We start from the raw sequence: 15047 nt of genomic DNA, 5'->3' as shown, positions 1-15047 counted from the left end.
ATGACAACGCTAATATGCTGATGTTTAGCTGGTATAATGCTCACCATCTTACAAGTGTTTAAATGTATCGTCTGTCTGTTTAACAAGACAAACCCACACACGTACACACAGTAATGGTTAAGACTGAGGGAGATACTGTAATATCTATTTCCTGTCATTATACGACCCAATTCAAAATCCAAAAACCCTCTGACTTTAATTCTGTTTGTGTGATGGAAGTTCAGCAAGCTGTAGGTAAGAAAATATTGAGCTAGGATCTGTGTAAAGGTTTTCTCAGCATAGGGAGGACAGGTTGATCATAATGCTGTGTAAAAAATTGACCTGGTCCTATCCACAGATGCACATGTTCATTGCACGCTACTGTGACCTGCTCAATGTTGTCATCTCCTGCGACGGCTGCGAGAGGATGGCACCTTGGCACCGCTACCGATGTCTGCAGTGCATGGACATGGACCTTTGCAAGACGTGCTTCCTCAGTGAGTCACACACGCCACTTCGCTACTCATACAGTCACACAGGAGTATCTGTTAGGGTTTAGACAAACACAGTAACTGCAGTCATCATAAGTTTGATAAAAAGCTAACTGTGGATGTGTGTGTTTTTAACTAGGTGGAGCCAAGCCTGAAGGCCATGAGGACGACCATGAGATGGTGAACATGGAGTACGCCTGCGACCACTGCCAAGGGCTCATTGTCGGCAGCAGGATCAACTGCAACGTGTGTGAAGACTTCGACCTGTGCTTTGGTTGCTACAATGCTAAGAAATATCCCGACAGGTGAAGTTTAATCTCATGCTGTTGAAACACAGTTATTTTTTTGCAGGGATTTGCCTCACAGTTGTAAACTCAATTATTTATTTTAAATTCCCATCTCCAGCCATCTGCCCACCCATCGGATCACGGTGTACCCCATGGTGACCATACGAATCAGCGACCGTCACCGCTTGATCCAGCCCTACATCCACAACTACTCCTGGCTGCTGTTTGCCGCCTTGGCGCTGTACACATCAGAACTGAGCAGTGAGAAGCAGATGGAGGGAGAGTCGCTGGACAGCAACACCCTGAGCCAGGCCTTAGGCCTGCAGACTCGCTGCTCCCAACTCATCACCGATTGCTTGCTCAAGGGGCAGACTGGAAAAGGTAAATCCAAACCAGAATTTTGTTTTAAAATTCAACATTTTGGGAAACATGCTTATTTGCTTTCTTGCCAAGAGCTTGATGAGAAGAATCCACCCTCATGTCTCTATGCTAAAGTATGAAGCTAGACGAAGCAGGCTGTCGGTTTAACAAAATTAAAATGGCTTTAAACAAAGTGTAAAAAATAAAGCAATAATATGGGTGGACTGTCCTAGCTGGGAGCAGTGACTTCTACCAGTCACCTGGAAACCTTACACCAGTGACTAGAGTGGTTTTGATCTTCTTTCTTGTATCCATCCATTTTCACATAGTTTCACAACAGTTCAGTTTTTTTCAAACTGGAGTTGTTGAATCTGGGTGTCTCATTGTTAATCCATTTGTCACATTCAGATTCTTCAAACCTGTATTTTTCTTTATGTTTTTATCCTTTTGTGGCAAACCCTTCTATGCCATTCAACATGTAGGTCTGCGTTCCTCAGCTTTGCTCGCTCTGCTGTCCTCCAATGAGTCGGCTTCTGATAGTGAGCTGTGTCCAGTCTCTCCAGAGTCTTCTCAGGAGCTCAGTACAGCCACTGACACCTCCTCTCTCCCCGGCAGCACCGCAGCGATCTGCTCCCCATCATCTCCCAGGGACAAGGTGAGGAACAGGAGTCATGTTAAGTCATGGAGACTGTTTGATCTTTGTATGGGGCGTGGATAACAACAAACAACAACAAATAGAGCAGATGTTTGTACCATACACATCTATAAATGAGTTCAGTGAAAGAGAGGTGTGTAAGTGTGGATCAGAAGGTCAGAATATTACATTCACAGAAAAATATGTGTTTTATCTGATGTACAAACCCACTTAGAGACATAGCCATGTACTTACAGTTGTATGCATTTCTTGCGTCCCTGGGCAAATGTCACACTTTGTTGATTCTTGAAGAAGGAGAAGAAGAAGTAAATAAGACCCCTGCAGCAAACAGACATTCAAATGCATTCAAATGTTAACGCACTGTAACTATTTATTTCATGAAGTTAGAAAAATAAACGTTCATCAATAATTCATCACCAGCATGTTCAAAAAGTATGGACACCCTACTTAGTCAGTACTTAGTAAACCCACCCTTTGGGGAATCTCACAGCTTGCAGATGGTGTTTGTAGCAGCTAAGACTCATTCTGGTCTTTATTTAGGAACTTTCAGCCACTCGTCCTGCAGATCACTTCAGGTTCTGAGATTCAGGTTCTGTCTTTCACACACAGCATGTTAAAGATCTACCCGCAGAGTTTCAGTGATGTTGAACTCAGCGGGACTGTGAGGGTTCTTCCTATAGATTCAGTGGTTCATGGTGGATTAAGAGGTCTGCTTTGGATTATTGTCTTGTTGCAGAAGCCGGTCTCTGTTCACTTTTAGTTTCTTGACTGACTGCAGGACATTTTCTCATATTTTGTGGAATCCATTCTTCACTTTATCTGTGCAAAGTGCTTTGTTGTGATGAGGTCGCAGGTTTGGTTTCCTTCTCGTGACTCTTCCATGTAGACCCTGTGCTGTTTGTGCAGTCATGTGGAGGTTTTGTTTTGCCTTTCTGCCCTGCAGACACGCAGTTTTATCTTACTGTTTTCTCGGTCTTCCAGATCTTGTCTTGACTTGCACAGTTCCCCTTAACTGCTGTCTCTTAACAAAATTTCTGACAGTGGAAATTTCAGTGGAAGTGTTTTGTTATCATTTTATTGCCTCTCCTGCTGTAAGCATCAGTTAGCTTAATGTTTAGATCCTCAGTGCGTTGCTTACAGGAGCCCAAGGTTACCATAACGTTTGAAGAGTCCCTAATGACATTTCTTGACCTGCTTTACAAGTCCTAATGAGTCAATTAAAGAGTGTATTACAAGTGGAAGAGTGCCCAAACCTTTTCAGAGGCCAAAATTACAGGGGGGTTTTCAGTTTCTGACTTCATGAAAAAAGGACCAACACATTTTAATGTGTGTTTGCTGCAGGGTTTGTATTTACTTCTTTTCACTTCAGAAAACAACAAAATATGTCATTTGCCCAGGGGAGCCCAAACTTGATCAACTTTATACAACTGTATTAAGTCTATAATGTAGGAAAGACAGTCGATAGTATTTTAACGGGAGTTAACACTATTGGACTGCCACTACTGAATTGTCATTATCTTCTCACTTACAGAGAAAACCATCAGGTAAGGAGAAGAAGGCAAAGGAGGTGGGGTCTCCTCCTCCAGAGGTGTTGTCCCCTCCGAGTATTGGAGAAGGAGAGAAAAAGAAGCTGGTCACTCAAGACACCCTGGATTCTCCAAGTCTCAGCCAGACACCGTCTGTGTCCAGTGAGGACCCCCTCTCTCCTGTGGTTCGACGTAAGTACTGAGATAACTAATCCGATTACCAGAAGGATTCTGTCCTCCAGTGGTTACTGTCCCTTAGCTGACTGGGTTAACCTTATATTTTTTAATCCCTCATTATTTTTTATCTCAGCTTCAGAATCTGGACCAGGGACAGTCAACTCCCCGTCGGACGTTGTTAAGGAGACAGATGAGAGGTTGCCTCAGGTCCCCCTGCAGGAGCATGTGTTTTCAGAGTGCTCCAGAGAGAGGATCCTGGGACTATTAGCAGCCATGATGCCGCCAGCAAAACCAGTATGTCAAACCAGTTTTTATGGTTGAGACTCTACGTTTCTTAGGAAATATGCTTATTTGCTTTTATGCTGAGAGAGAAGGTAAACATGGCTGACATTCGTACGTTGAATATGGAGCTAGCTAGCAGCCAGTTAGCTTAGCATCAAGACTGTAAACAGAGGAAAACAGAAAAAGACAGGTTCTGTCAACAGGTAACAAAATCTGCCTACCAGCACCTCTATTTGTTAATCTGTACAAAAATCAAAGTCCTAAAACAAAAGTTTGATTGTTAGTTTTATGAGGGGGTTATTTGCCATATTGTTTCTTGGCTGGACACACTGGCTTTCCTATGGTCTTATCTTGGGGTGGCCAAGGGTCAACCAGCAGAGACTCCAGGAAGTCAGTGCTCCTGTCCAAGAAATAATCCTGCACTTAACCCTCCATAAAACCTATCCGGCTGCTGGCTGTAGCTTCATATTTAATGAACAAAATATGAGAGTGGCATTGATCTTCTCATATAACTCCCAGCAAGAAACCGTATTTCCCCAAAGTGTCACACTATTCCTTTAAGGTCTGACTTTAGGGAATTATTATAAATATGGATTAAATAAATACACCAAAATCTACTATCACTTAAAGTTAAAACACTGGATTATTTTGTACCCAACATACACCTTTGTTCATGAAATGTTCAATATTGACAAAATTGTACCAATATAGACTTTTTAAAAATGTATCTGCAAATATCATTTACACCGTGGTGTTTGTCTCCTCAGGGCTGCACTCTGTCTCTGCCCAGTCTGAGCTCCATCCTGCCCCAGCTTTTCAGGGCAGTCATTTCCAACGCTGGCTCTCTCAACGAGACCTACCACCTCACCCTGGGACTACTGGGTCAGCTGCTTCTCCAAATCCCTCCGATGGAGGCCGACGCTGCCGTCACAGAAGCCCTGGCTGATAAATATGAGCTGCTGACACAAGGAGAGGCAGCCACTTCCGACACAGAGGGTTGGAGGACCACTCAGCTGCTTTTCAGCCTAGGAGCCGTCTGTTTGGACAGGTAAAACAAAGGAAACCTGATGATATCAGGGATTTTTTTAAATTTTTTTATAGATTTATTTTCTTGAAGGCACGGCTGCAGTTATTAATACTGTGAGGGCAGGTCTTCACTTGTTTGCAGCTACATGGTTTTTAGCCAGATCTGAGCAGCTGTCTGAGATATTTTCCTACTTGACTGAAAAAATGAAAATAGAATTACTTACATGTTCAAACCTGTTTTTAATTTATGAATTGGGTCCACATAGTTTGCTTTATCATTGGCAACATTGTGGAAACAACTATGTAGTTTTTACTTTGTACAATCACACAAATAAAAGTTAACAATTTGATCTTAGGCTGCATGTGCTCCGTCTTAAATAATATGTATATATTTGTATAATTAAAATGTTAAACTTTCCTCTGGTGAGCCAGTGTTTGTTTCATTTCCATCATTACATATTATCTTCATTAACACCATATTGTAAGAATTAATATATTTACAGATGTAGAACTGGCACCAATCTCTCTTTACCACACATCATAGATCTTATTTGCCAGGAAGGTGTTTTTCCGAGATGTTTGTGCAGATGTGAGAAGTCTCTTCCTTTCTTGTGCAGTCGTATCGGTCTGGATTGGGCGTGCACGGTTGCAGATATTTTACACAGTCTGAATGCTTGTCCTGAGTGGAGCACAGTCATCGCTGCCTTCACTGACCACTGCATTCAGCAGCTGCCACAAACTCTCAAACGCACCAACCTCTTCACCCTGCTGGTGCTGGTGGGCTTCCCTGAGGTAGGTAGAATACATACTGCCGCACAGAGTTGTCCACTGTTTCCTGTCTGTTTTAACCCAGTTGTGACTCCTGTGTGTGTCTGTCAGGTGCTGTGCGTGGGCACCCAGACGGTGTTTATCGACAACGCCAATGAGCAGCACAACATGATCTTGCTCAAACACTTCACAGAAAAGAACCATGCTGCAGTGGTGGACGTGAAGACACGCAAGAGGAAAACAGGTGAGTGCAGTAGTAGCTCTACCAACCACATTGCTAGTGTTGAGAAATAAAACTTGGCGCATTAACCGTGTGTGTGCTTTTCCTTCTCTCACAGTGAAGGACTACCAACTCATACAGTCTCAGGATTCGACTACCACCAGCCTCCCAGGGCAGTCAGAGAGCCAGGGATCCTCAAGGACGCTGCTCAGCCGCTACCTGAGCAATTTCACCTCTATCATCAGCCACCTGCTGCAGACCACCCAGGACAATGGCTCTCCTGATGCTGTGGAGGCGTCCTGGGTCCTGTCCTTGGCCCTTAAAGGCCTCTACAACACACTCAAGGTACCTGCCCCAGCCTGCAATAGTGCAGCGGTAATGTATTTCATCCCCACTCCAAAATCGGACACGTTGGCGTTGATATCTGGAACTGACATGTGAATCAACTGGTGTGGACGATATAAAATGATTGCAGAAGTAGTTTTTCTCATCCCGCGTTGTCTTCTTATCTAGAAGCACGGGGTGGAACAAGCTCAGGAAGCCATCCAGCAGTCAGGACTGACCCAGCTGCTGGTGAGGAAGTGCAGCAAGGGGACGGGCTTCAGCAAGCTGTGGCTGCTGCGAGATCTAGAGATCCTCTCCATCATGCTCTACTCCTCTAAGAGGGAGATCCACTCCATGGCCCAGGACCCCGAGCGAGACCAAAGAGAGCAGGACAAGGAGCACGACTCGGACCACTCCAGCTGCTGCGCTGACGACACTGACGTCAACAGGCCCGACCCCTTAGAGGGACTCGATGAGGAAACAAAGATTTGCTTCCAGGTGATGAGGGATGCCAGTCATAATATATTCAGGTAAATATAATAAGATAGTGTAATAATCGAAAAGTCTTTTTCCACCACAGATCACCCACGATGCCTTAAACGCCCCCCTGCCCATCCTACGGGCTATGTATGAGCTGCAGATGAAGAGAACAGACTCTTTCTTCCTGGAGGTGCAGAAGAGGTCAGCATCAACTTCCCTATAGAGAAATTCTTTCTAAAATTTAGAGAACTTCTTTTTAATACACTGTATCTTCCGTAGAGGTACCTGGGGCAGGTACCTTGAGTGTGTGTATATAAAATCATATTATACATATATATACTGTATATATAGTATATATATATAATATGATTTTAATTTAAGGTTTTATTTTGCAATCAAAACCTGCCTCCATTTTATGCCTTTGTGTAACTTTCAGATTTGATGGAGAGGAGATAAAAACTGATGAGACAATCCGTACGCTGGCTCAGAAGTGGCAGCCCATCAGGCGGCCTCGCTCTGAGGAGAGGAACACCAAGGCTGTGGACACTGATATGATTGTGGTGTCCTGTGTGGTGAGTTTTTTTTTTTAAAGACATTATGAATAACTGACAAAATTACACAGAGATTTTCAGTCATTGCTTTACTCATTGTTTAGTAAAGGCCGTTGGGAACATTACTAATATTACTAGCTGATAAGAAGAGATATGACTCAGTGAGAGAAAGTTTGTAGGTGTTGTTTTTCATACGTCACTTTTCTTATGTCCACATCATTGCCCTCTTCCCACAGTCTAAACCCAGTCACTGTGAGAAGGCCACAGAGGAGATCAACGTCGTGGCCCAGAAGCTCATCACCAATTCAGAGAGCGACTTACAGCTCAGCTACGCCAAACAGAGGCGCACCAAAAGCTCAGCTCTTTTGCACAAGGAACTGGATGTGCGCAGCAATCGGGCAGTTCGCCAGTATCTGGTGAAGGTCAACCAGGCCATCGCGACACTGTACGCCCGCCACGTGCTGGCCTCGCTGCTGGCTGACTGGCCTGCAGAGGCTGCGTTGAGCGAGGAGGCGCTGGAACTGAACGGTGCCTCACACATGGCCTACATCCTGGACATGTTAATGCAGCTGGAGGAGCGGCCGCTCTGGGAGAAGGTAGGCAAAAGAGAGGAGCGTCTGATCCCATTGGTAAATGAAAGTTTGCATGCAGAGGTGCACATATAACATATTAGAGGTGTTTTGTGGATTAATGTGATCGGGAAATTCTGTTAATGATCAGATTCTCCAGAGGGTGCTGAAGGGTTGCAGCCAGAGTATGCTGTGTAGTCTGTCTCTCACTGCCTGCCAGTTCATGGAAGAGCCAGGTATGGCCGTGCAGGTCAGAGAGTCCAAACACCCATATGACAACAACACCAACTTTGAGGTGGGTAAATTACATTTTTATCATCAGCAGCCATAACTGAAGTTTTCATGAATTTTAATGGCCTCTCATTTATAATACTCTCTTCTCACAGTCAGCCATAGAGCTGGCTGCAGAATGTCTGTTGCTCAGACTAATAAGATTAAGCTGAACTATTCTGTTTCTGTTCTCTGAGCTCCTGTGTCCTTTCTTCAGTTAGTTTTAAAACCGTATTGCGTCTTTTCTGTTTGCAGGACAAGGTGCACATCCCGGGCGCTATCTACCTTTCAGTGAAATTTGACGCCCGCTGCTACACAGAGGAAGGCTGTGATGAGCTCATGATGTCCAGCAGCAGTGATTTCCTCCAGGATGTCCACAATTTCAGTGGCTCTCCTCAGAAATGGTCTGATTTTGAAATCCCTGGTGAGGAAATTTTCAAAAAATAATCTATTTCCTTTCCGCTCTACGCGCGTCCATGTGTGTGTGCATTTGAGATAGTTTAACTATTATGTTGAAACCAATGTGCCTGCTGTGTGGGTTTCTCTCAGGTGATACCCTGTACTACAGATTTATGTCGGACATGAGCAACACGGAGTGGGGCTACAAGTTCACCGTCACAGGAGGCCACAGAGGACGATTCCAGACAGGTACTTCATTAGAACAGATACACACTTTTACATCTGTGCAAAGCTGCTTCAGTGACTCTGCTGATTAACCTCGAAATGAATCCTCAGGTGCGTCAGGTTGTCATCCTGCACTTTTGCTTGTCTCTAGGGTTCGAGATACTGAAGCAAATGTTAGCTGATGACCAAGTGCTCAGTCACCTGCCGCTGGCTGACATATGGGAATGGCAGGTGGGCGTGGCCTGTCGCCAGACTGGGAACCAGCGACTCAAAGCCATTCACTTGTTGCTCCGCCTCCTGCAGTGTCAATCCCAGACGTAAGCCCAGCCTCACTTGTACACTTCTAGTTCTGTCCTTCTAATTCTTTCTGATGCTTCTTGTACTTTTTCTGTCATCGGTGAGATTCTTTTGAAACTGTTGCCTTAAATTGTCAAATTAAAATACACAAACGTTCTTACTTACCCGACCTAAATAATGCTAATTTGGCTAAGAGGACCCAGCACACTTATTGACCTCAGCAGTGTGTTTTCCCTAGACGTCCAGTATTGCACCTCCACACAGGGTTTGCATGAAAGCCCTCATAAATCCCTCATGTAGTTCCATGGTCGTGGTAGTCACCACGGAAATGAGGTGAAGGGTGTGTCTAAGAATTTGCATGCGTGCACAATGACTCGTCCAACTGTCTGATCACAATAACGTGACACCACTTATGAGAAGGTTGCGCTCACACAGACAGCAAACGCATCATCAACATCATTTTGAGTTTTACTTATTGTAACTTCACTGTTTGAGCTGTGCAGAGTTGAACACTCGGAGACTGTCTTCACATTCATCTGTTGACGTTTTCCTGGGCTCAGCTTAAGTTTGAGTTTGAGATGTGAACATAAGAGCAGGATTGTTGGTTTGGAAGCCATTCATGCAGCTTACGTTGGTGTGATGAGGACTCAGAATGGACTTTACAGTGACATACAAGTGTCCAGTAGTTAAACTTCTGAAACAGTATTATAGTATTTTATGTCTTAAAACGTGTCTGGATGGGATCTTTAACTGTCCACCAGGAAGTATTTCTGAATAGAAAAGTGCAGAGAGCATCTTGGATCACTGTAAATGTGTGTAAATACTGTAAATGTGTTTATTATACTTCACAATATGGATAGATAGCATAGCGATTAGTTCCATTAGCCACTCTTAATGGTTGATCGGATGTTGCAGGATTAATGTATGGCAAATGAAGGTTTCATTTTTCACTTTGCTTTTCTCAGAATCAGAAACTCTTTATTATCCTGTTCTGCCCGTGTTCATGTGTTTGTCCCGTCTAACTATTGATTTGTTTGCACTGCAGAGCCTGTGAGCTGACGCTGCTGCGACCTCTGTGGCAGCTCTTTATGTCCATGGAAAACAGCCTGAGCCAGGACCCCACCGGTGTCACCGTGCTGCTGCCTCTTCACAGAGCCCTCACCGAACTCTTCTTCATCGCAGAGGCCCGTGCCATTGTGAGTGATGCACACACACACACACACACACATATATATATATACATGCACATATTCAGGCCAGGATACTGTGCAGGTATTGCTGTTAAAGCTTGAGGTTTGGTTGCACTTTAAGTATTTGTTTTGTTGTGTCGGTTGTTTTTCTTGTGATGACAGCATTGTTGACTTTGAAGGTGAAATATCAAATGGATTCAATAAGACTGAATATGTAATACCTGTCCATGTTCATACCTTTTGGTTGGATAACAGACTTGAATGAAATGATGAGAGTAAAAAAATTACACAACAGTTTATTCTTTACCTCTATCTTTCCCCCTTCTCTCTGTCTATATCTGTCTCTCTGTGAGATGAGCATGTTTTTCTTCAACCCACCTGTTCTGTGCTGGGCTCAAGGCCAACGCCCGGCCCTGCCATCTGCCAGACAGCACAGTGCCACACTGGCTCCCTGCAGACTGCATGGGAGAGGAAGAGATGCTATCCATTTTGCGATGTGTATGGGCTCTCTCTCTCTCTCTCTCTCTCCCTCTCTCTCCCTCTCTCTCCCTCTGTCCCTCTCTCTCTCAGTTGTCTTGAATTATTAATTAAGAGAAGTCTCAAGGATTATGAGCACGTCGTCAGCCAGGAGTTTCCCATCTGTGGATGCAATTGAATCAGACAGTCTCAGAAAAGCTCTATCTTTCCTGTTCTCTTCAGGTCTGGCCGGGAGGCCTGAGGCAGCTCGTCTGACAATAAAATTACATCAGCTGGCTTGTCATTCACGATGGATTCTGTGCTCCCATCTGCACCCACTGAACGTTGTTGCATGACAGGGAGAATCAGATGCTCAGGTGGTGCAGCTCATGTCAACAAACACCAGGGGGCAGTAGGAGTACTCAGCAGCCTGTGCTGCAGTGGTTAATAGCCCCCAGCTCCTCAGTTTGAAATAGTCTGAGATGAAGGTCTTAGCAGAGCTAAATGAGAGATACGTGGATGATTTTATTTTTGTAGTGTTTTGTACGAGGAACACACAGAGGCTAATTCAGAGACGATAAGGTAACTCATTCACTTCCACCATTTAAGTTGTGCCAGCATTCTCCAGATAGAACAATGAAATAAGTAAGATTGGTTTGAAAAAACCTCACACCTGCTACCTCTTGTGGCAGCTGTCACAGTGAGTGGTGGTTGGTGTTGCCCAAGGTTCAGGATGTGGTTTAAAGTATTGCAAGAAATTTTAAAAAGTGGCCATCAGCTGAACCCAAGTAAAAGCCGGTGAATGTGGGTTTCACAGGCGGCACCTCAGCTGGGCGCCATCTAGACATCGATTATAATAAAACTGGACATAGTGTCTATGTAGTGTTCCACTCCCCCCCCCCCCGAGACAGTAAGCATTTATAATGTGAACTAATGTTGGTGGCCCTCATGTCATGTTGATATATGAACTGCGTTGATGACATCCTGTATAGTCGAGTTCAACAGCTCCATGTTGACACTACTGTAAAATCGTGAGAGGCTTATGAGTGCTGGACACATTGTGGATCCTTCTGTGGTCGTATTACGTCTGAGCCTGGAACCGGCTTATTTTAAAGGTTAAGCAGCCGGTGCTGTTCACATCGCAGCCTCGGTTCTTGTTCTTCTTTTGCACATGGAGATCACAGCCACGTCCACTGAGATTCAGTGAACTCTCTACTCCAGGAAGTGAAAGTTATATTTAGGAATCAACGGTATGTCATGCACTACTGACTGTACAAATCGTACTAGGATGTTCCCCAGCATAAACATTTGGGGTGCTGCGAGATGGATGGCGGACCGGGGCTCTGGACTGTGTCTCCAGCTCTGTAAAAGCTCCATTTGGCCGGTCTCAGTCCATTTAGCCTCTATGTAGTCTTATCTGTGTTCCCCAAGTCCTTGAGCTTATGTAACCCAAGGTACATCTCTCCCATAGGGCTTCAGTGGAAGTGCTCTTCAGTTTGTTTATAATTTTCAATAACCTTTCCAACATTCCACTGTTCAATTTGATGCTGAGATGGAGATGAAGAGTGGTGAGGGAACCAGGCCTCATTTATAACCGAATTCATCCCTTATGTAACCTCGTGGGCTAGTCTGTCTCTGGAATTTCCTTCTATTCATGACAGTTATCTGGCCTGTGAGGTTATCTATGTTTCTTTGCAAGCTGCACACCGGACTGTTGCAGGACAAGCGTTCATTACCAACCTTTGATGTGTTTCCCAGGCACAGGGTATCCTCCAGGAGTATCTATTAGCCATGACCACTGACGAGCAGCTCCTCAATCACACTGCAATGGTAAGGCTTTTCCTCCTTTTTTCTTTTTATGTCTTCACATAATAACCATTGATGCCTTTCTGAAGTCAAACTCCTCCCTCTAGCCGGGCTCTCTCAGGTCATCTTTGATGTGTTCAGATGTTAATTACTGCCTGACATGTGTGATAGTTCAAAGAAGTTGTGCGCTCACCCAGAAACGCTGTGATATTACGCAACTCTCTTTTCTTAACCACGCAGTCCCGTTGATTGAATAGTCTTCAGTGGCTGTGAGTCACCTCGCGGCTGGAGTCTCTTTTGCAAGTGAATCACCAAGCCGTTGACACCCAGCAGATCCCTCGACACTCCCCCCCACCCCTCCTGTTTTGAATATGTGTGTGGGCCGCACTCAGGACTAATGTATTTGGTAATTACAGTCCATTAGCATTTGTGGCAGTGCGAGCCACAGCTCTGTACTGTGGACCCCGTCATACAGCAGAGGAGCCTGAAGGCAGTTAAGAGGAGGAGAGGATGGGGGGGGGTGAAAACAACGTTGTGGGTGGTTCTGTTGAGCAGTTACCTAACACCTGTCAGGTTGAAAACAAAACCATAGGTGACTTAGCAGTAGTCATAACTATTATGGTAACAGTGATGCGCAGTCCAAGAGTGAATTTACTGAGGTTCAGAGGACGAGAAGAAAATGTTCCAAAGTCGTCAAAAGCAAAACAGTTTCCCTTATTGGAGACTTCTATCAAGTTGTTGTGAAGGCTTTGTCTCCTCTAGTGGTCTGTTATTTTCTTTGATGAGTTTATTATAGTGTAACACAAGGTGCACCATGCTGAGAGGATCATGTTCACTCCACTACTCCCTGGCTTTTCTTTTTCCTGTTGTTCCCTCAATTGAACCTGGATAACAGTGTGAGACAACCCCGTGTTTACATGTGTGCTGCTCGCTAAACCGTCCGAGCACGTTAACATCTGAATCAGGGAGTGCTGCTGCGTGTCAGGGCTTTACGTGGCGATGTATTGGAGTGAGGAAATCACTGGGTGAAGTTTATTTTTTTTTTACGGAGTCTGAATTTTAAATTGGTGTAAAATTGAGACCGGGAGGCAGCAGCTGTTGTCACTGAGTTAACAGGTCGATCATGTTGTGTTCACTTTTTCAGTAAAAGCTGCACTCATCTATACTTTTATATTAACAATGGATCAATTGACTGTTATGTGAAAGGGGACACTTTCAATTATCACCTGACTCTGCAGTTAGCCTTTTTCAGCTCATTGTTTATGTTCTGCAACGTTACTGTTTCGGTTCAGTTCAGCTCTCAACAGCCTCCTTCCTGGTTTTCTTCAAACTAGTTCTGATAAAGCCACTGAGCAAAGCCTGGCCACAGAATGACGGGCTAGCTGTTTGCTTTTAGCTGACATAAAAAAAGAGTGACAATTGGTCTAAACTTCTCCGTAAATTATTATCACTCTGTGAATTACGTAGGTAACCGACATGTTGTCTCGGTGCGGCAGCTGAATTTAATTCATTAAATGGTGAATTGAATCGTTCATATATTCAGTCAGTATTTGTTGTGGTAATTCTTGTCTGAAGATGATGTGAATGAAAAGATCAGAGAACCAACTCCACAGTGAACTGAATAAAAACTGAATATTCATCATATCATGTTCTTTACCAAACTACTGGACGGAGGGAAACGAGGACTAAATGACCGATATCGCCGACAGCTAATGGTGAACATTTGCCAGTGAAGAAATAAAATGCACTGAAGGGCAGTACAGTCTGTTGAGCTGCTGGTTATGAAACAAGGTGAAGTAAAACCAAACAGAAGGTGTTGCACCATTCAGTCAGCACCGCTCAACACGGCACAGATGAAAAAAAGTTTCTGACGTCTCACTCATCTTCACACCGCTCGGGTTCCTCTCCCCGGCACCTATTCTTCTCTACTGCATTCACATACTGATGCACTTTTTTTTTTTATTATTATTATGCAGGCTCTGAAGAACATCGCTGCCATCAGCCTGGCTATCAATTACCCCAATAAATCTACCAAGCTACTCAACATGTCCCCCTGAGAGATCTGCAGAGAGGAAGGAGGGCGGCAACCTGAGGGGGGGGGGCACATCCTGACTCAGCTAGTTCACTTTGAACGAGGAACAGAGGGGTGAGGGGGAAAAACCTCTCTGATCACCCAGTGCTTAACTTCTACCAGGACCCGACCCCCCCCCCACCCCCCCACCCCCCCACCCCTCCACACTGGTAACTCACTGACGTACTGTGGACATGAGCTGTGAGGAGGGTGGGGTGGGGTGGGGGGTGGGGGGGGCTCAAAGAGCACTTTCCACACTTATTCACAATCCTTTTTGCCTTAGGTGAGTCCAGTATATCAGCATGTGCATTCACTGGAACAGGAACAGTTTTGGGGTCTATGTTTTGTATTTTAAGTTTTTACTTGAAGATGCCGTGCTAAAGGACATGAAGCGTGCCAAATTCGTGACCTTCAAGGGGAAGTATGTTCCTTTTTTTTTTTTTTTTTTTTTTTTCCCCTCCTTTTTTTTCTTTTTGTCCCCTCCTGAACAGCAGCCACTCTGGGTTACGTAGTTGATCATGGTGAAAACGGGTCACCTTGGCGACTTGCATGTCTCGGTGGACATGTAGAGCATCCTAAAAATACTGTCCAGGACAGTGGAGTCTCATTAGTCACCACAGGGAGAAAGTACTGACCTA

General features: G+C 44.6%; 1 protein-coding gene across 1 annotated transcript in view; it reads left to right on the top strand.

Moving 5' to 3' along the window:
- Positions 1-14460, top strand: part of zzef1 (zinc finger ZZ-type and EF-hand domain containing 1) — a 28643-nt gene extending 14183 nt beyond the window's left edge. The window contains exons 34-54 of the mRNA XM_022745726.1: positions 338-476; positions 610-775; positions 876-1138; positions 1600-1772; positions 3304-3490; positions 3609-3769; positions 4525-4805; positions 5401-5575; positions 5663-5795; positions 5890-6116; positions 6285-6593; positions 6676-6776; positions 7012-7146; positions 7341-7722; positions 7847-7990; positions 8221-8389; positions 8515-8613; positions 8741-8906; positions 9932-10082; positions 12291-12362; positions 14315-14460. Of these exons, the coding sequence (XP_022601447.1) occupies positions 338-476; positions 610-775; positions 876-1138; positions 1600-1772; positions 3304-3490; positions 3609-3769; positions 4525-4805; positions 5401-5575; positions 5663-5795; positions 5890-6116; positions 6285-6593; positions 6676-6776; positions 7012-7146; positions 7341-7722; positions 7847-7990; positions 8221-8389; positions 8515-8613; positions 8741-8906; positions 9932-10082; positions 12291-12362; positions 14315-14395 (3714 nt within the window). The 3' untranslated portion in view covers positions 14396-14460. The remainder of the gene's footprint in view (positions 1-337; positions 477-609; positions 776-875; positions 1139-1599; positions 1773-3303; positions 3491-3608; positions 3770-4524; positions 4806-5400; positions 5576-5662; positions 5796-5889; positions 6117-6284; positions 6594-6675; positions 6777-7011; positions 7147-7340; positions 7723-7846; positions 7991-8220; positions 8390-8514; positions 8614-8740; positions 8907-9931; positions 10083-12290; positions 12363-14314) is intronic.
- Positions 14461-15047: the final 587 nt, after the last annotated feature.

This window comes from Seriola dumerili, unplaced genomic scaffold (assembly GCF_002260705.1).
Source record: "Seriola dumerili isolate Sdu_G_001 unplaced genomic scaffold, Sdu_1.0 BDQW01000091.1, whole genome shotgun sequence".
Lineage (NCBI taxonomy): Eukaryota > Metazoa > Chordata > Actinopteri > Carangiformes > Carangidae > Seriola > Seriola dumerili.
The sequence above is the reverse complement of the archived record's forward strand: the minus strand, read 5'-3'. Positions and strand labels throughout refer to the sequence as shown.